Source organism: Gopherus flavomarginatus, chromosome 1, assembly GCF_025201925.1.
Source record: "Gopherus flavomarginatus isolate rGopFla2 chromosome 1, rGopFla2.mat.asm, whole genome shotgun sequence".
NCBI lineage: Eukaryota > Metazoa > Chordata > Testudines > Testudinidae > Gopherus > Gopherus flavomarginatus.
In genome coordinates, this window is record NC_066617.1 from 362,963,348 (window position 1) to 362,982,996 (window position 19,649).

The window sequence follows — 19,649 nt, forward strand, 5'->3', positions numbered from 1 at the left end:
ACCAACCCCGGACAGAAGAGCATCTTGACCAGTCCCTGACCTCCTACAAACCACTCCTCTCAAAGCCTTCCAGAGTCATCCATGTCTCCTCTCCCATTACAGACTGCCACAAACACAGGGAATAATGTTGATTTGTAGACTTAGTTGGAAGATAGAAACACTAATACTTGTGTTGCAGTCAAGGTCTTTATTTATTGGCAGCTGAAATTATATTTTTTTTAAAAAAGTCAGTCTTCTGCGCAAACGGCCTGCCTGGGGTCATAACATTCTCCAGTCAGCCTGGATCCAGGTAGATCTGAGTACCGCTGCCTTACCCTCACCCAATGCAACACTGATTCCTCCAGCATATTGTTCAGGTCAGAGTCACCCCATTAGGGGACTGCCCCAGCTATTCAGTCTCCCTTTGCTTTATTTTCCCCTGAGAGACCAAACTCTGCTCTAAATGACACTGGTGCCAACCAAAAGTTGAAGTCAGTGATTCAACACAGTCAATGTAACTGAAATCAGACTCTGGCCCTCAGCCTAGTTCCTCCCCGTTGGCCATGAAAACGTCCTAGGAACGGCATCACGCCCTTTATGCTGTTCTTGTTCCACAGCTGAGCCAGCCCCGGCGCACCCAGCAGCCTCTTTCTCTCCTTACAAGTTCCCTGCTCCCCTCCCACAGTGACTTTTGTTCCATTCCCCCCTCCTAGATCCTTAGACTCAATACGCAGCAGAGGAAGCCTGGCTGAGACGTGCTGCCTTGGCAGCAGGCCATATTCCCTTGCAGCCAACCAGCTGGCTTTTCCAGGTGGTCCCTGCTTCCAGCTCTGATGGCGGTGGGTTTCCATTCCCCACCTCCTCCCATGCCTTTGGATTGGGTGGGGTGCTCACGCTCTGCTCCGGCCCTTAGTCGTCTGGGTCGGGGCTGCACCGCCTTCGGAACTCCTGCCCGTGTTCGTGGATCCATTTGTTTGCCACTGTAAGAGACGGGGGCGACACACACTGAGAGGGGGTGGTGCTGGGCATCCGGACGTGTTAAACAGGAGACAGTCTCAGAGGGTGGAGGTGGAGGAGAAGCTAAGCCAGTTCAGCCCATCCGCCAGTTGCTAAGGAATCACACCCTGCAGCAGACAGGGAGCAGGGAGTGGTCAGGACTAAGAGCCAGGGGTTTGTTCTAGTCCTGGCTCAGACACTGACTCAAGTTAAGCATCCAAAATTGCTCAGGGCCAGATATTCAAGGGCTCTGCCCCACAGCAGGCTGAGCTGTTTTTGAAAATCTGGCCGTTTATTTGGGTGATTCCATAAGGGCTGAAAATTCTGGCGTGAAGTGCTCCCTGCCTCAGTTTCCCCAGTTCTAAAATAGCGAGAGTAACAAAGATGCTAGGAAGGGATACAGCCCCTCCTGAGGCAGCCACCAACTGACTGAAGAGGTCAGAGGGAGAACTCCCCAATGAGCAGGTTATCTCCTAGGCCTTTCTTACCTCTTCTCCTGAAGCAGCTGGCTCTGGCCATGCCAGAGATGGGATGATTGAGTGTAAAGCCACTAATGCTTGGAAAGCCCGTGGGGAGCCTCCAGTGGGAGGCATTCTCCCAAGGGTAAAGGGAGGGTGTGCGTTGCTGGATGAGCGCACGTCTGTAGTGGGAGCAGCAGCGAGTCCCAGAGCCTGGGGCAACAGACTGCGGCTCACGGGCTCGGGCTACAAAGGCCACATAGCCGCTGTGGCTCGGGCTATGAAGTCTGGGGAGGTGGATGGTCTGTGGAGCCCGAGCTCCAGCCTGAGGGGCTATTCTTAGGGCGGTAGCCCAAGCCATGCGAGCCCCAGTCCACCGACCCAGGCTGCTTGTTGTGTAGAGACACCGAGACGGATCGGTCTGGGAGGGAGCTGGCAGCGCGGCGCTCACTCCCCGGGCAGTGCCAAGCTGCTGCAGCGGCGGGTGCTGGGGAACCCGGCAGGGGATGCGCTCAGCGGCTGGAGAAAGCGCAGCTGGAGCTCTGGCGCCCTCCCTGCAACAATGCAGAACTGCTCCCTGACTGGAAAGCATGGCCCGTAGGATGGGAAGGAACCTGCTGGGTCACAGTCCCGTGCTAGCACAGGCAGCCCTGGCACATCCTCCCCGTCAGAAACTGCTCCAGACCAAGGGAAGGTCCAGAGCCGGCTGAACTGAAGCCAGAGCAGGCTCCAGGCTGGGGCGCCAAGGGTGCTGGGAAGATGTGGGCCCAACCTCCGGGCTGGCCGCCATCTTCACAGGGAGGGAGCAAGTCCGGCTTTTACTTACACCCCCAGACTAGCTTTATTTTTGACGCCTCCTTCCCGCTTTGAAGGATACTCGTTACTATGGCAACAGGAATTGTCCCAGGCCTGGGCAGAGCCACAGGCTAGCATGAGGAGAAGCAGTAACCTCTGATGCTTTCCTAGCATGTGCCATAGGGCCATTGCCAAGCGCTGAATGAATCAGGCATGAACCCTCAGCCAGCCCCTCTGTCCCAGGGCAGGATTAGCTCTGCAGCTGGGGAAACTGAGGTACAGCGGGGAGGTGAAGGGACTCGTCCAAGGTCACGGACACAGTGGGGACTAGACCTCCAGGAGTCCTGACTCCCCAGCCCCTCTGCTCTAACCACTAGACATTGCTGCCAACTGGCATATAGGTCATTTCTGTGATTGTTTGCAGCTGAAACCATCCCATTTTGCATGAGATATAAAATTTGCATGTTAGACACCACTCATCGGCAGGGCTGATTCCCCACTGGCCTGAGCACCTGTTGATGCTCTGCTTCAGATGGCCTCGGTCCATTCAGAACAAGAGCGAATACTGCCCAGTGGGAGCATCCAATCACAGCTCAACGCTGACAATCAGCTGAGCGCTGGCTGTGACTGACAGATACGGTAAACACATCCAGGCGGCATTCTAGACGCACGCCTGCAGTTTGGGCCAAAGGCCACACGTGGGAGTCAGAGGAACTGTGTGCTAGTCTTGGTGCATTCATGTTATGTGGGTCCCTGTACAATTCATGTCACCGCTCTGCGCCTCATTTTCCCCACCTGTAAAATGGGGATGAGGTCCTCCTTTGTAAAGTGCTTTAAAATCCAAGAACATTACCTTTGCTGGGTTTATTTTAATGTGAGCTTTGTGTGTTATGAGCCTCCCAGCTCTCAAAAGCTAAGCAGGGCCAGGTTGGCTTAATACATGTATGGGAGACCTCCCTATGGAGCTAGAGCAGAGATGTGGCAATCCAGCAGGTGGTGCTCTGGTGCTAGAGGCACATTGTCTTCCTGGAGGTTTTGGCTATTGGAGGAAATGTAAAACTAAGGTCCTGACCACTTCTGGGTGTTAAATGGTCTCAAGTCACTTTTCACTAGCGTCAGGGCGTGCTGGCCAAATTCTACTTCTGGACTTTACACTGTAGTTCCCTAAATTCTCCCTATAGTGTCAGTCAGACACAGTATTCTCCACATCCTGTCCTAAACTGTCATGCAGCACTGCAATGAACAGTTAAACAGCTGCCAACCTTCACCTCAGAGGTGGCCACCTTTCAGAAGGGGTGAAGTGATGTTTAAGTATCCCGCACCCGGACACCATTTTTTGCAAAGTGGATGGAACTTCTGTTGCAGAGGATTATTAGTGATTTGAAGGTGTCTCTGCCTAGTCCCTCTGCCCTGTGGCTATTTTGGCATTGCAGCACCATCTCATCCCTACTTCCTGCCTGTACTAGCATGCCCACTCTGGGCAGCCAGGGTAACTAGCTTGATGCCCTCTGCCAGGCCATCCTTTGCCAGTGTTCCACTGCACCAGGGTTTAAAATAACAGAGCCCCTGACCCAGGAGACTAGCGGGCTGTGCATTGTGATGCTCTTCGGTGTCTCTTACCCCACTTGTCTCCCGCGAGCACTGGGCAGCCGGCATGGAGGGTGTCCCCGTTCCCGGCTCCGTTCCTGTGAAGGTTCCACCAAAACAGAGCTGCATTCTGGAAACGAGACAAGACGCATGATGGATGGAGGGGTTCCCTCGGCAGCACGCGGCGCCCACTGGGGAGCGCGTCACAGGTGCTGTCGCTGCTCATCCACAGCAGATCGGAGTCTGTTGCAGTCCCTTCTTGGGAGGTGTAGCGCGAGCTGTAGCAGTTAATGCTTTTGGCTCTGGCATTCCCCAGTTCTGTCTCCCAGCATGGCAGCTGTCCCACACCCAACCACGCACTGAAATGACCTGTTGGTGCCCGTGGTGCCCAAGGTACACGCTCATTTCATTGCTCGAGAAGAAAAGTTGATGGAGGAGCAGTTTGTTGCATACACACCCTTGTTATTCAGCCTGCTCCCAGCCTGCCCATTAAACTGGAGGGGACCGAGACAATCGCTTTGCAAAGGCTGCAAACTGCTACAGCTGCTTAGCACTCCCTGGGGAAGGAGACTCCATTGCCCAATGGGGCAATGGCTGTCTTGTGGCTAAAGCACTGAACGTGGGTCAGGAGACCAGGCTTCTGTTCCTGGCTTGGCCACTCCCAACAGTGTAAATGGGCTTTCAGGGTCCATGTGTCAGTGAGCTGCTGGCCCACTGCAAATCTTCTGCATAAAGAGCTAGAGACTGGAGAAACTATATTGCTGGAGCTCATGCTGGAAAAAACTCCCACTCACCTTGACCACAGGCACGCTGAGGTTTGCATAGATAAAGGCAGTGGATCCTCCGGCATCTACCGAGCTCAGCTGGAAAACAAGGGCAGCGCTCACTGTCACACTGTGTGTTTACAAAGCCTCTTTCACAGGGGGCGCTTTACTGAGGAAGCTGCTTTTCACATGGGGAAACTGAGGCACAGAGCGACACTTCGATTTGCTTGAGGTCACATGGCCTTCAAGGCCCTGCACAATTCTGCCCTTCCCCGCTTGTCTGTTCTTGTCTTTTATCACCTTGTTGCCTTGCGCTGCCAATGCTGCCTTTAAGCCAGTTTGTTGGCTTCTCTCACAGACGTCTCTGTATTTTTTAACACCGCCTGGAATGTCCTACCTGAGCTAACTCATACCCTGGTGCACATAATTAACACCAGCAAGGGCAGAGCTAGGCTGGTGTTAGCTACTGACTGGCTCATTGTATCAATCCTGTGCCGAGGTTCTGTAGAATCTGAGCTTTGAAACCATATGTCTAGCCCCAGTGATAGGGAAGAAAACCTCTTGCCTGTGACTTGATGTGGGGCTGTAACCCAGAGCTCAGAGAGATGTGGACTGCCTTAATCCATCTCAACTGGGTGTTAACCCTGAACCCTATTGACATCCTGAAACATTCTTAATTCTTTCACTGCTGATCCTTTTAATCAGGAACATCCAGCTGGTCTGGGATTGCGGACAGAGCTTGTATAGCACACGTTCACTCCTAGTCCAACCGTTGCAGCTGGGAAGAGAAACCAGGAGGCTCCCTGCTCTAATCACTAGCCCACAACACATCTCATTGCCTGACAGGGTTGCAGCTTAGCGTGATCGAGGCTCCCTGCGAATGGTATGCCCAGACATCTTTTACCCCCCTTCACACGCATTAAGAAACAAAAGCCTGTCCAGGCCCCAGCTGGCAAGGAATACTCACATAGATCATGACTGTGGCCAGTCTGTTACCCGACTTCATTCTGTAAAGGGGGCTCTTTCTCGACTGCATCAAAAGAGAACAGTTGTTCATTCACGGACCCAGCACTGCTGCACTATTCATAACAGAGCTTAATGTTACCAGTGCTATGGGACATGGCCTTGCGCTCAAAGGAAGCAGTTCAGGCCAAAAGCACGATCTACCTTAATAAGATACACAGTGCCCAGTTGCTTGCAATCAGAAATTAGAAATTAACAACAGGACAGACCAATGGACAAGGTCACCTATGCCACACATTTGCATCTGCCACCTCGGGGCCGATAAGCAAATAATCTTGCAGCAGATTCCTAAACACGGCTGCCATTCAAAGCATAGGCACTGGATTCTTCTATATTTACCATCCCTTACATCAAGGCCTGCAAGTCTTTACTACGATGGAAACAATGGATACAGGGCAGATTCTGATCTAAGTTACACTCATGTTAATCAGGAGTCACTCTACTGAAATCAGTCATCACCCAGGTGTAAACAGGTGCAAGGGAGAGCAGAACCCAGCTTATAGTATAATACAGTAACTCCTCACTTAAGGTTGTCCCGCTTAACGTTGTTTCATTGTTATGTTGCTGATCAATTAGGGAACATGCGTGTTTAAAGTTGCACAGTGCTCCTTTATAACAACGTTTGGCAGCCGCCTGCTTTGTCCATGGCTTGCAGGAAGAGCAGCCCATTGCAGCTAGCTGGTGGGGGCTTGGAACCAGGGTGGACTGGCAGCTCCCCACTGCCCTAAGTTTCCTGTGCGGCAGCCGCCCAGCAGGCTACCAATTGCCAGCAGTTCAACTGTCCCTCCTCCCCCACTGCCATGTGCTGCTCCTGCCCTCTGCCTTGGAGCTGCTCTCGGGAGCCTCCTGCTTGCTGTGCGGGGGGGCTAATGTCAGAGTGTCCCCCTCCCCCTTACTCCTGTCCCCTGCTTACCCCCTCTCCATAGAGCAGGGTGAGACGCAACAGGACTTAGGACGGAGGGAGCATGCTGGCAGCAGCTGCTGTCTCAACTGCTGGATCTACTTAAAAAGGCAGTGTACTTAGAGTGGGGCCAGCGTACTTAAAGGGGCAATGCACATCTCTCTCTCATGCACGGTGTGTGTCTCTGTCTCCCCCTGTCATGTTGTCTCCCCTCCCTCCATTTGTGTTGCCTTGTAGAGTGTGAGGCTACATGAACAACCCTTGAGGGCTCTGCCGAATGCTAGTTTGTCATTGAGCAGTAAGGCATTCCCTTACTGGGGAAATATCCCACCCTCTTCCACCCTCTGATTTCACCACCTCAGCCAAGCTTCTCAATCATCATTGCTGCGTACAGTATTAAATTGTTTGTTTAAAACTTATAATGTGTGTGTGTGTGTGTATATATATATATATATATATATATATATATATATAAAATAAAGTTTTTTGTTTGGTGAAAGAAATTTCCCTGGAACCTACCTTCCCCTCTTTTACATTAATTCTTATGGGGAAATTGGATTTGCTTAATATCGTTTCGCTTAAAGTCGCATTTTTCAGGAACATAGCTACAACGTTAAGCGAGGAGTTACTGTACATATAGAACTGGCTTTACAATACCAATTATTTTTCACTGGAAATGTGAAATGTTTTCATTCTTTCAAAATGTCCCATGGAAATGCTTTGTGTTTTCATTGAAATATCCCAAACCCAAACCAGGAGATTTTCCAGTAAAACGTTTCCATTTAAAAATGCTGATTTTTTTTAACCCCAAACCAAAGATTTGATTTTACTGAAAAAAAAATTCCATTTCCATTTTTTCAACAAAAAGCCTGAAAACGTCAACCAAAAAATGTGCCAGTGATTTTTTTCATTGTGGTTGAAAAGCCTGTTTTCATCAAACAAGGGTTTCAGTGAAAACACGTCACCCAGCTGTAATTAGGTTACAAAATGCCCTTCTGGCCAGCTATGCTGTGACTGGCTGATTCATTCACAGGAGCAAGGGCAATTAGAATATGTTACGGGGCCCCATGGACAAGTCCAGCCCCAAGGCACCGTTGATTACAGATGAGTTGGGCGTTGGTGCCTCTTTGGGCATCTTCTCTGTCATAGAGAGACAACAGCTCTTGGAGTTCCAGTCAGGTGGAAAGGATCATGCCAAAGAATCCTGTGATAAATGAAGTGGGGTGGGGGGGTTGCTCCCTTTTTTGGACCCAGCCAGCCAGTTAGCTATAAAATCCCTCTTCATCGCTGTTCTCTACTTGCTTTACTTGTAAAGGGTTAAAAAGTCCAACCATGCATAGGTAAAAGGAAGGGAGTGGGCACCTGGCCAAAAGAGCCAGTGGGAAGGCTAGAACCTTTTAAAATTGAGGAAAAACTTCCCCTCTGTCTGTCTAAGTTGTTTTCCAGAGATGGGGGACAGAGCAGCGATGCTGTAAAAAGCTTTGGGTCCGGTATGAAAAGTCATCAGATCAGACCTAGAAACTACGCATTAAAAACCCCAGATATGTGAATAGCTCAGGAAATGTCTAGGACGACACGATTAGGTTTAGCTCTGTTTATTTCTTTATGGCTTGTGGACTCCTCTGTGCTAACCCCAAATGCTTTTGTTTTGCTTGTAACCTTTAAGCTGGACCTCAAGAGGGTTATTCTTGATGCTTAATTTTTGTAAGTGGGTTTTTTAAATCTAGCAATAGCCTAAGTTTCCAGATGTATTTTCTCTCTCTTTTTTTGTTTTGTTCTTAATAAAATTTACCTGTTTTAAGAACAGGATTGAATTTTTGTGTCCTAAGAGGTTTGTGCACATGTTGTTTAATTAGCGAGTGAAGGTCCCGCCACCGAGGTGCCGCCGAAGACCCGGGTGAGGACAAGTGCCGAGCGGGTGGCACCTTTTTTTCAGGTCGCTCCCCCTGTTCCGTCCACCTGGCTACCCCACTGAGGCGGCATCTGGAGACTCCAGCTTATAGGGGACTGGTGGCAACAGCTGATTTCCCTTTTTTTCTTTTTTCTCCTTTCTCACCTCTTCCCCGGAGGGGGTGGGTGGGTGAAAGGACTTGAGGGCACCCCACAGAAAGAAATTCCCAAGTGTGCCTTCCTGGGCTCTCAAAGGGGTTCTGCACTTGGGTGGTGGCAGCATCTACCCATCCAAGGTCAGAGAGAAGCTGTGACCTTGGGAGTTTAATACAAGCCTGGAGTTGCCAGTATTAATTTTTAGAATCCTTGCGGGCCCCCACCTTCTGCACTCAGAGTGCCAGAGTGGGGAATCAGCCTTGACTAATCCCATGGCATAGACTGAACAGTGCGACAGCCCTGACGCGATACTGAAACACAAGAAGCTGCTGCGTGGCACGGTGAGCCCCATACAGTGCCAACCGATGCCAATGGAAAGCCTCCCGTTGACTTCAGTGATCATTGGCTCAGGCTCTATGTGAAAATTACCCTTTGTGATCCAGTCTCACGGGCTTTGTTACTTACAGTGGCATGATCAAAATGAGGCTCGTAGTGTCCACCTATCCCATAATTCACCACCTGTAGGTACTCTGCATACGGTGGCCGAATGTCCAAGCCAGTCAGGGCTGCGATCCTCTGATCTAGTGACACAATCACTGGGTCAACGGTGTCCTTCAGCCAGGCGCTAGAATGCATAGCAGACAAGCTCAGAGGGGTCGCCAAGAACAGCTGGCAGCAGGATCCTCATAGGTGGAATCTTTCTAAATGCCCAATGAGCCAGAGTCAATCGGTTCCACCAGGAAAGAGATCCCCAGGGACAAATTTGACCCCATGTTTGTAAGGTGCAGTACGGTCAGGGTTATTATCCTTATGGGATGGATAGGGAAACTGAGGCACGGAGAGGCAAAGGGCCAGAATTTTTACAAGGGAAAATCCACTTGTGGCAAACCCCTAATTCACATGTGCAATACGACCATGATCTACAGCCCAATGGGCGTCTTTTCATTGACTCAAATGGGCTTCAGTTTAGGCTCTAAGGGCCAGATTTGGAAAGGTATTTGGGTACCTATCTACATCTTTGGGCACCTACACCCCTTTCAAAAGCTAGTGCGAGGTGACTTGTCTAAGCTCACAGAGTGAGTCTGTGGCAGAGCCAGGAAATCCTCCCACCCATCCCCAGGTCTCCTGTTCCTGAAACAAAATCAGCTTTTCTCCTGCCTCTAACTTGCTGCCAGTGGCTGAATGCCTCACTCAGACAGAGGTCGCTCCATACAGAGACGGGTGCATGGCAGGGGGCTTAGCTGCTCTCTGAAGGCTGGCAGGTAAAATGTGTCCAGCGAAGGGATCTTTACTTTCTTGGAGCTGGTTTCTCTGGGTGCAGCCCTGGAAGCTTCTTGCTGTGCCTGGAGTATTCATGTCGAAGGCCTTTGCCTTTGTCATAGTCCTGGAGGCAGCGTGTTTTGGATCAGTGCGTGGAAACCGTATTCTTCTACCGGATCTGTTTGCTGACATTGGCGCTGCTGTCGTCCAGCCTTTCAGAGCATTCCAGCATCTAATCACCTGCCAGATTCTGTTCTCCACTTTAGCTAGAAACAGGCCAGAACCAGCACCCTGGATCCAAACACTACGGGGTGGGGGTGGGGGGTATGAAATCTAAACCCAACGCTAAATTCCATGAATGGCACCTATTTATTATTATATGACATTGGTACCTAGAGGCCTCAAGCACAGTCAGTGCCTCATTGCGCTAGGTGCGGTACATGCGCACACGGTCAGCCAGGTCCAGATCCTCAAAGCCACCTAGGCACCTAATTCCCTTTGATTTCAATGGGAGTTAGATGCCCAAATACCTTTGAGGATCTGGGCCATAGTCCCTGCCTCAAAGCGCTTACAATAGAGAAGACAGACAGAAGGTGAGGACAAGGAAGAGGTATTGTATCCCCATTGTACGGAAGGACAACTGAGGCTCAGAGAGGTTAGGGTAGATCTATACTGTGATGGATACCCAGGGCACAGCTGCAGCTGGCCCAGGTCACCTGACTCAAGGAGGGAGAGGCTCAGACACCCGTGAGCTAGAGTGACTCTGCCAGTCCAAAGAGAGAATATTGCAAAGGTGCAAAGCCACCCTGCTCCCCAACCGCCCGCCCTGCCGGTCCCAAGGGCTCGGTGCCAACGTTGTCAATGAGAACCCAGAATGGCACTGGCTGGCAGAAGAGTGCCCACACTGGGGCTGGCACCCATTTCGCTAAACTGCAAATTCTGTGCATGGACCAAGCCTCGGGCTGAGCTACATAAACACCGAGGATCCTGCCTTAAGTTGCTGCTGCAGCCACTTTGGGGTTTCGGGGAATGTGTAGAAAGGCGGGGGACTGGCCCGACAATCCTGAGAAGGCAGGAAAGAAAATCATCTCATTCAATGGCTGCCTCTTGCCGATGACCATGTACTGCTGCCTGCATGGTGGGGTCACATTACACAGCGCGGGCGAGTCATCGGGGCAGAATGTAGCCTGCAGAGCCCCCATAAGGAATAAATCATCTGCTGGCTAACAAATAACTGAATACCGCCCAGACATACGTCTGAAGTGTCTGATTTGTTCTGTTGTTTTTCAGCCGGAGGGATTTTCAGTGTCATTACGAGGTTTGTAGAGAAACCAGCTTCACACCCAAAACGTTAAATCTGGAGACAAATCCGGTCTTGCTTTTTATATTGTACCTCAATTGTGACTAGTGGGGTCTGCTGGTTTGTGCAGGGGCTTAGGAGTTAGTATGGCTGGATTCAGTCTTCCCTCTGCCGCTGACTTACTGTGCCGACTTGTTCAAGTCTCCGTGCCTCAGTTTACCCCATCTGTACGACAGCAGTAATTATACTAACAGGTACCTTATTGCAGAGGTGGTGGCTAGAATTAATGACTGAATATGAAGGGCTTTCAGATGCTTGGCGGGGAAGTGCTGTGTGTAGTCTGGATTTCTCTATCAGACACTGTGAGCACTGGAGGTGAGTTCATCTGGTTAGGGGATCTAGGTCATTGTCTTTTAAATTAATGTATCTAGTTACCATTTCCTTCTCCCCATGGTTTAATCCCCCCTCCCTTTTCTGGGTCCTGTCATGACAAACACCTTCTCACTGGCAATGGGGTGACCTTTTCTAGTGCCCCTTCTGCCTTCGTTAGCAGCTCCCTGGAGCGGCAGGGGTTAAAAATTCACTCTGTCTTGCTGGCTTTGGGCCTGGGAATGGAATTCCATTAAACGGGGCGTCTGGGGATGACGCTGGAAGGTTGAGCCTGGAAATATTTACTGGGATCACTGCAAAGCCACACTACGCCGGGCCTGGATTCTGGATTTAACTCTTTCCTCTTCTGCAGGGAGCCAGGATAACTGTCCTTTCGGTCTCAGCAAGGGATCGTCTGAGTTCCAGCAATGCATTCTCTTCCCACTGCAGACTGAAAAGCCTGTCACTGCAGGGGAGCTCAGAGACCAGGGATGGGATCTGGAGCCCCACACTCCGAGGATACTGGTTTAAATCCAGCCAAAGGTGAGAATGGTCTAATGTCCCTCCCATGTGAGATTAGTCAATATCACTCCCATCTCACAGCTGTTCAATCACCCTGCTTTGCGTCATTGCGGGACTGTCGACACTGGAGCTGGAGGTGGAATTTCCAGCCAGAGTGACTATACCCGCGCTAACTCCGATTGAGCTAGTGTGCTACAAATAAAAGCGGTGTTGCCGCAGTGGAATGGCCGAGAACTGCCCGGAATACAGACCTAGGGTCTCAGACAGGCTCCTACTCTATTTTTAGTGCGTCAGCTCGATCGGCACTAGCGCAGGGCTGTCTCCTCACTCTGGGAATTGCCCCTCCAGCTCCGGTGTGGACACACCCTGGGACACAGACGTTCCCAGCTCCTAGTGAGAGGTGACTGAAGAGGCCTCGGTCCCTTTCATTGTTACTCAGCACATTTCCTGGCAAGGAGTCCTTGAACATCCAGGTCTGCCCCAGACCGTCTAAGTCTGATTCCCCATCTTGCACCCAGGTCAATCGGGCGTGACTGCTGGACTGAGTTACACCAGGCAAGCGAGGTACAAAGCGGGTGTCCTGTGTGCATTTGGGCATAAAAATTCCTCAGTCCCTCATCTGTACAATGGGGGGGGGGAGGGGATAATCCTTCCCCTGTCTGCTGTGTCTATCTGCAAACTCTTCAAGGCAGGGGCGCTGTCTCCCTGGGTGTGTCTACACTGCAATCTGCAGCTGCAGCACGTGGAGCCGTAGCCTGGGTACCAATAGCAGTAAAGCCGTGGCAGCACGGACTAGCCACCCAAGTACAAGCTCGCCAGGGAGCCTGGGTACGTAATCGAGCAGCTAGCTTGGGCTGCTGCAGCTTCATTGCTGTTGGTATGGGAGCTAGCTAAGTCAATGCTAACTCGGATAGGTCCACACATGCTGCAATTGCCCCATTGCAGTGTAGACGTACGCTGTGTGTTTGTACAGCACCTAGCACAATGGGACCCTGCTCTAGTTAGGGGCCTCTAGGCACTGTGTAATATGATTAACAATAAGATGGGTCAGATGCCGTGGCAGTGAAACCATTTCCCTTAGGCAGCCCTGCAAGGTAGTTCAACCAGGTGTGGAATTCCTGCTGTGAGAACCCTGGCGCCCGAACGTCCCGGGGGTTAATTACCTCTTACTTATCCGGTACTCCGCTTTCTGCTGCGTCTCTTCCGAGGCAACCACTGATCTCTGTAGCTGAGCAACAGGGAGACAAGAGCACAAGAGATAGTCAGAGGATGTAACAAATATGGGAGCTGCAGTGGCGGCCAGCAGGCACATACACTCCTGGGTGGATTAAGGCAGGAGCTATGGATCTGTGCATTCAGGCTTTGTGCCGGGATCGGGCGCACAAAGTTGGGGTGCTATTACCCAGCCAGCAACAGCAGGGCACTGAAATGCCTGCTGCTGGCTGGTGTAGCTGGCCCAACAAGTTCCCTTCCCATTGATACTCAGGTGTAGCTGTGGCAGGAGGGGAATAATAGAATATCAGGGTTGGAAGGGACCTCTGGAGGTCATCTAGTCCCACATCCTGCTCAAAGCAGGACCTATCCCCAGACAGATTTTTACCCCAGTTCCCTAAATGGCCCCCTCAAGGATTGAACTCATAACCCTGGGTTTAGCAGGCCAATGAGCAAACCACTGAGCCATCCCTCCCCCCAATATGCACAGTCCTCCCTGTAACAGGGCAGGCCCCACGAGCGCTGTGATGAGACACTCCACACATGCCAGACAGCGGGAGGGAGAGGCGAGCTGGGCCCAGCAAGAGGCTGAGCTTGGGCGGCTCTCGTACAGCCCCAGACCTACAGCACTGACGACTTGTCGGCCCTGGATTCAGTTACTAATCTCCACAGGGGCTGGTTTGCTCCAGTACCAAGGCAGCAGGTCTTCCTCCAGGAGCCCAGAGAGGCAGCTAGAGCCATGCGGTTTACGTCAGAACAAAGCGTTTAAACTCAGGGCTGATGAGTGGACGGTTCCGTCCCTCTCTTTTTGTTACCTCTAGATAGCAGCTTCTTACTCGCGTTCCTCTGGCTGGGAGACCATCCGCCACTAGCCCCCTGCCCTCCTAAAGAACCAGCCGCTCGACAATCTCACGCCGCTGTACGATCGCTAGTGACTGTCATCGCCTGTTCCAAGTGGTGAGCTGGCAACCGGTGCAGGCAGCCAGGCCGTGAACATGCCATCAGTGTGTTAGGCGAGACACTCGTTTGCGTTTCTAAGATGGCTTCTGCGTTGAGGAACTTAGCTGGATTCGTAGATTTTAATGCCACACTGAACTCTGGGAGCTCGAAAGCTTGTCTCTTCCACCCACAGAACTTAGGCCAATGAAAGATCTGACCTAACCCCCAGCGTCCCTCTCATATCCTGGGGTCAACATGCTACAACCACTCCTGCATAGCACAGGCCAGAGAATGTCCCTGCCACAATACCTGGCTAAATTAAAGCAGATCTTCTAGAAATCACCCAGTCCTGAAAAACACTTAGCTCTCGGCCGCAATGCTGCTCGGACCCACGTCCTTTGGCACGGAAGGAGCTTAAGGCTTAAGGCTAAAATCCCAACACAGGGTGCAGGTGTAGGTGGAGCTGGAGTCATGAAGGCCTGACCAAGTGCTGAACTATCTTGTGGGTTATCTCTGGACGTGTGGATGGGATTCAGACCCACCTCTAGCTGTCCAGACGCTCCCATTTGTCTGCATTCAGATCACATCCCCTCCCCGCTTGCCCTGGAAAGGCAGCTCGTGGCTGCTAGGTGATTGACAAGTGGTTCTCTGCCGCATAGAGCTGTATGAGGACAGGTGTGTGCATTAGCTCTGTAAGGAGCCTTGTCTGATGAACTCACCCAGGGAGCTGCAAGCCCCTTGATCTTCTCCGCCTCTAGGTCGCTGACGAAGTCGTGGTACAGGGCTACGTACGGCTGCAGCCGGAGCAGCTCTCTTTTCAGCGGCTGGAGGATCAGGTAGGGGCTGTCGTTCGTCTCGTACGAACAATGGAGGGCTGCGATCTGATACTGGGTTGGCTGAAAGGAAACCAGTCCAAGGAATGTGTGAGGAGGCCACGCAATAGTGTAGCTGGGAGAGCAGGAGGAGCGGCCACTCTCCCGAGCACGTTCCCCAAAAGTGGCACCTTTTTAACTCACTCACAAAAAAAGGTGCCACCTGCTGTGGCGCTTTTACTGACGGGGAAGCACTCCAGGTCTTCGGCAGCAGGCCCTTCACTTGCTCCAGGTGTCTTTGGTGGCACTGAAGGACCCACCGCCGAAATGCTGCCGAAGCCCCGCGGAGCGAGTGAAGGTCCTGCTACCAAGGTGCCGCCGAAGCCCCGCGGAGCGAGTGAAGGTCCCGCCGCCGAGGTGCCGCCGAAGCCTCGTGGAGCGAGTGAAAGTCCCGCCGCCGAGGTGCTGCCGAAGCCCTGCAGAGCGAGTGAAGGTCCCGCCGCCGAGGTGCCGCCGAAGCTTCGTGGAGCGAGTGAAGGTCCCGCCGCCGAGGTGCCGCCGAAGACCCGGGTGAGGACAAGTGCCGAGCGGGTGGCACCTTTTTTTCTGATCGCTCCCCCTGTTCCGTCCACCTGGCTACCCCACTGAGGCGGCGGCTGGAGACTTCAGCTTATAGGGGACTGAACCTCATCTAGTGCTGGGGAAAGGGGCAGCATCAGGTGCCCTGAGCCGTATGCTCCCTCTTTCTCAGCGGGATCGTGCTTAGAATTTACCCAGGGCTGCAAAGCCTTCGCCTGCAGCGCTGACGAGGCAGGACCTTGGATCCCGGGGGCTGGCAATGGGTCACAGAGTCAGCTCAGGGATATCGGCTCAAACCTGATCTAGGCTGACAGTGACCCAAAGCTGCTATTATGTGATGGCTACTGGGGCCCTCCAGAGACAGAGCAGGGGACCTGCAGCACTCAAGGGCCTGAGTCTAGAGCCAGGCTCCGGCGCTGGGGGCTAGGCCAGCCCCAAACTCTCCGGAGAGAGGGCACAGAGGTGGGCACACAACAAACACCAACCAGGGGATTACACTAGCAGATGTGCGTCTGTGTCACAACAGGACTGCCTGGGCAGTGGGAGCTACCTCCCCAGAGGGGAGCTGCTAGGCCAGGTGTGAGGCGCACATCGGGGCTGTCCTGGGCAAGAAGATGTGAGTGGGTCTCGTTCACCGTCACCCCCCAGCCCTGCATGAAGGCTCAAGGCTCCATACCTGTGACCCAAGAGTCTGACACAGCTCTTCATAGAGGTCCCTAGTCTGCAGGTGAGTCACATTTGGCCTCTGCAGGCCCACCTCAGCCTTGGCATGCTCTGGACTTTCCATCAAGAGCTTTTCATACTTCAGGACGTTCCTAGCAATTCTTTTGTTGCTGGGATCTGTTGGGAACAGCACAGTCATGTTACCCCAGCCCTCGGCAGGTGGCTTTGGCCGTGTTTCGATACTCCACGGACATAGGCACCACTGACTGAGTTCATCTGCCAGCTTTGATAGCATTTTAACAGCTATTTCTTTGTTTGCTCTGGCCTTCTTTGCTGAATACAAGTAAAATCAGCAGCAGGCAGCATTGTTGTAGCTGTGTCAGTCCCAGGATATTAGAGAGAAAAGGCGGGTGAGGTTGTATCTTTTAATGGGCCGGCTTCTGCTGATGAGAGAGACAAGCTCGAAAGTTTGTCTCTCTCACCAAATAACATCAGAGAAGATTGTAACTCATTCCACTAGAACAATTTACCAAGGACCGTGGTGGATTCTCCATCACTTGCGGCCTTCAAGTCATGACTGGCTGTCTTTCTTAAAGGCACATGCTAGCTCAGACACAAGTTATGGGCTTGACACAGGAATGACTGGGTTTTGTTCTCTGGCCTGTGCTATGCAGGAGATCAGATTAGATAAGTGTTCTCAAATGTTTTGTGTTGGCGACCCTTTCACACAGCAAGCCTCCGAGCATGACCTTCCTTATAAATTAAAACCACATTTTTTGATATTGAACACTATTTCAAATGCTGGAGTGGAGTGGGGCTGTGGGTGGAGCTGGGTGGGAGGGGCTCGGCCTCTCCGCCATGAATGGGGCTGACAGGCTGATCGCCACCATGTGTGGGGCTGACAGATCACCACCCTCCACGTAGTAACCTTGTGACCCGCAGTTTGAGAACCCCTGGATTCGATGATCACAAAAGTCCCTTCTGTCATAGACTCATAGACTTTAAGGTCAGAAGGGACCATTATGATCATCTAGTCTGACCTCCTGCACAATGCAGGCCACAGAATCTCACCCACCCACTCCTGTATCAAACCTGTGTCTGAGCTATTGAAGTCCTCAGATCATGGTTCAAAGACTTCCTTAATTAAAATCTAGAATCCACAGTCACTAAGGGATTTCCTGGTTGTCACCAGTCCTATGCTGCATCCCATGGCCAAACTGAATTTCATGGGGAGTGTGAGGACAGAACACAGATCCTTCTGCTCTAAAAGCCACACCCTGAGCCACTTGAACTAAAGTGGGGCCTCTATCACCTGACCCGATATGATACCACGTAGCAGTTCTAATTCTAGCCAGTAGAGGTCAGTGGTGCACATACACAGTGGTCAGTTGGTTATGAAGTTTACTCACTCAGGTAACAATTTTCAGGCACTTAGAAAAGTGTGTAACAACTAGAGACACATGAGAGTCAGACCAATAAATCCTTAGGCCTGATCTGCAGCCTGAGTTAAGGTCCCTTTGTGCCACTCCAGTGGTGCAAAGAGAATGAATGCTGCCTTCATCAGGCAGCGAAGGATTGCCTGGGGACCGGGCCAGAACCTGGACTGTACACTGCAGCCAGGCTGGTGTGACAGAACAGTGCACCCGGCCTACATTAAAGCAACCCTGGGGCTGCTCTAACTTGCACCTGGAGCCAGTTTGGCCCTGGCTACCCAAGAATTGAGGGAGGGGTGAATTGCCTCCCCCCCACCTCAGCTGTGGTGAGCATGAGCTCAGCGCAGCTGGTCTATAAACCTGGCACTCATTTAGCTCAGCAGTTTAGGAGTTTTACAGCCTGCCGTGTAGGAAAGAGCGGCTCTCCTGGACCCACCCTTTCCAGCCCTTCTCCCTGTACTTCCTTGCCAGCCTGTTATGTATTGCACAGCATGGGGAAAGGGCTCCATGGGCCACAGCTGGAGAACCCCTAGTTTCCCCAGAGTGAAGGGAAAAGTCACTGATTTCCCACTGACAATCACATACCATAGTGAAGAAACTCTCTGGAGAGGCTTAAGGCATGAGAAACATTTCCTGCCTAGGAGAGAGAGAGAGAGAGGAAACATGGATGTCCCTGGTACAATGGGTGTCCCATATTCATGTGCTCAAGCCAGGACCCGCTACCCTCTGCTCCTATTCGGCTCCCACCATGCACCAGAGAAATGGGCCCAAACCTCAGGCACAAACAAAGCCAGATCAGCTGCAGGAGTCACTGGCGTCGTCAGTCCCTGACCCACATGCACCAGGGGCTGCGTACAAGCGCGCTCTGAGTCCTGATTCTGATCTGAGCATCACGGCTCAGGCTGATTCAGAGTCGTAACGGCGATGACTCTCATAGACTCATAGACTCTAGGACTGGAAGGGACCTCGAGAGGTCATCGAGTCCAGTCCCCTGCCCTCATGGCAGGACAAATACTGTCTAGACCATCCCTAATAGACATTTATCTAACCTACTCTTAAATATCTCCAGAGATGGAGATTCCACAACTTCCCTAGGCAATCTATTCCAGTGTTTAACTACCCTGACAGTTAGGAACTTTTTCCTAATGTCCAATCTAAATCTCCCTTGCTGCAGTTTAAGCCCATTGCTTCTTGTTCTATCATTGGAGGCTAAGGTGAACAAGTTTTCTCCCTCCTCCTGATGACACCCTTTTAGATACCTGAAAACTGCTCTCATGTCCCCTCTCAGTCTTCTCTTTTCCAAACTAAACAAACCCAATTCCTTCAGCCTTCCTTCATAGGTCATGTTCTCAAGACCTTTAATCATTCTTGTTGCTCTTCTCTGGACCCTCTCCAATTTCTCCACATCTTTCTTGAAATGCGGTGCCCAGAACTGGACACAATACTCCAGTTGAGGCCTAACCAGCGCAGAGTAAAGCGGAAGAATGACTTCTCGTGTCTTGTTTACAACACACCTGTTCTGACTCTGAATCAAAGCACCACTGAAATCAACGGGGGGCCTGTTGGCTTCATCGGGCTTTGGCTCGGGTCCGGCGTGCGCACGCTCCCGGTGCCCTGGGCAAGGTGGGAAAGACACTTCCCCTAAGGATCCCACTAGCTTTGATGAGCGATTGGGCGCCATTAGAAGCTGCCCAGTAGAGGCTGGCATAGGGGTGTTCAGGCCACACCCCCTCTCCAGCCAGCACCACCCACTTCTGGAGCAGTGCGGCTTGGCTGTGGGTCCAGCCAGAGAGCAGGCCATGCTGACACCTTGCATCATCACCACAAGGTGCCATCACTGGGGGCCCAAGCCCTGCATTACACCAGCTTCTCCGGGCCTGAATCAAGCTCAGCAGCGTAGACAGCCAAAAGTGGCTGCTAGCGGTACCTGGAAGTGGGGTGAGGGAGGGAGGCTGCCCCTGGACAGAGGATTTGAGGCTGAGTCATTCTGGCTGGCCAGGATGAGATTCTC

The 19,649-nt window shown here is 51.9% G+C and overlaps 1 protein-coding gene across 1 annotated transcript in view; it reads right to left on the minus strand.

Moving 5' to 3' along the window:
• Positions 1-507: 507 nt before the first annotated feature.
• The window catches only part of P4HA3 (prolyl 4-hydroxylase subunit alpha 3), a 38,715-nt gene continuing 19,573 nt past the window's right edge, over positions 508-19,649 (minus strand). Inside the window, exons 5-13 of the mRNA XM_050930578.1 lie at positions 18,224-18,275; positions 16,219-16,382; positions 14,871-15,047; positions 13,164-13,228; positions 9,015-9,174; positions 5,547-5,609; positions 4,610-4,678; positions 3,849-3,945; positions 508-959 (exon numbers count right to left, since the gene is read on the minus strand). Of these exons, the coding sequence (XP_050786535.1) occupies positions 889-959; positions 3,849-3,945; positions 4,610-4,678; positions 5,547-5,609; positions 9,015-9,174; positions 13,164-13,228; positions 14,871-15,047; positions 16,219-16,382; positions 18,224-18,275 (918 nt within the window). The 3' untranslated portion in view covers positions 508-888. The remainder of the gene's footprint in view (positions 960-3,848; positions 3,946-4,609; positions 4,679-5,546; positions 5,610-9,014; positions 9,175-13,163; positions 13,229-14,870; positions 15,048-16,218; positions 16,383-18,223; positions 18,276-19,649) is intronic.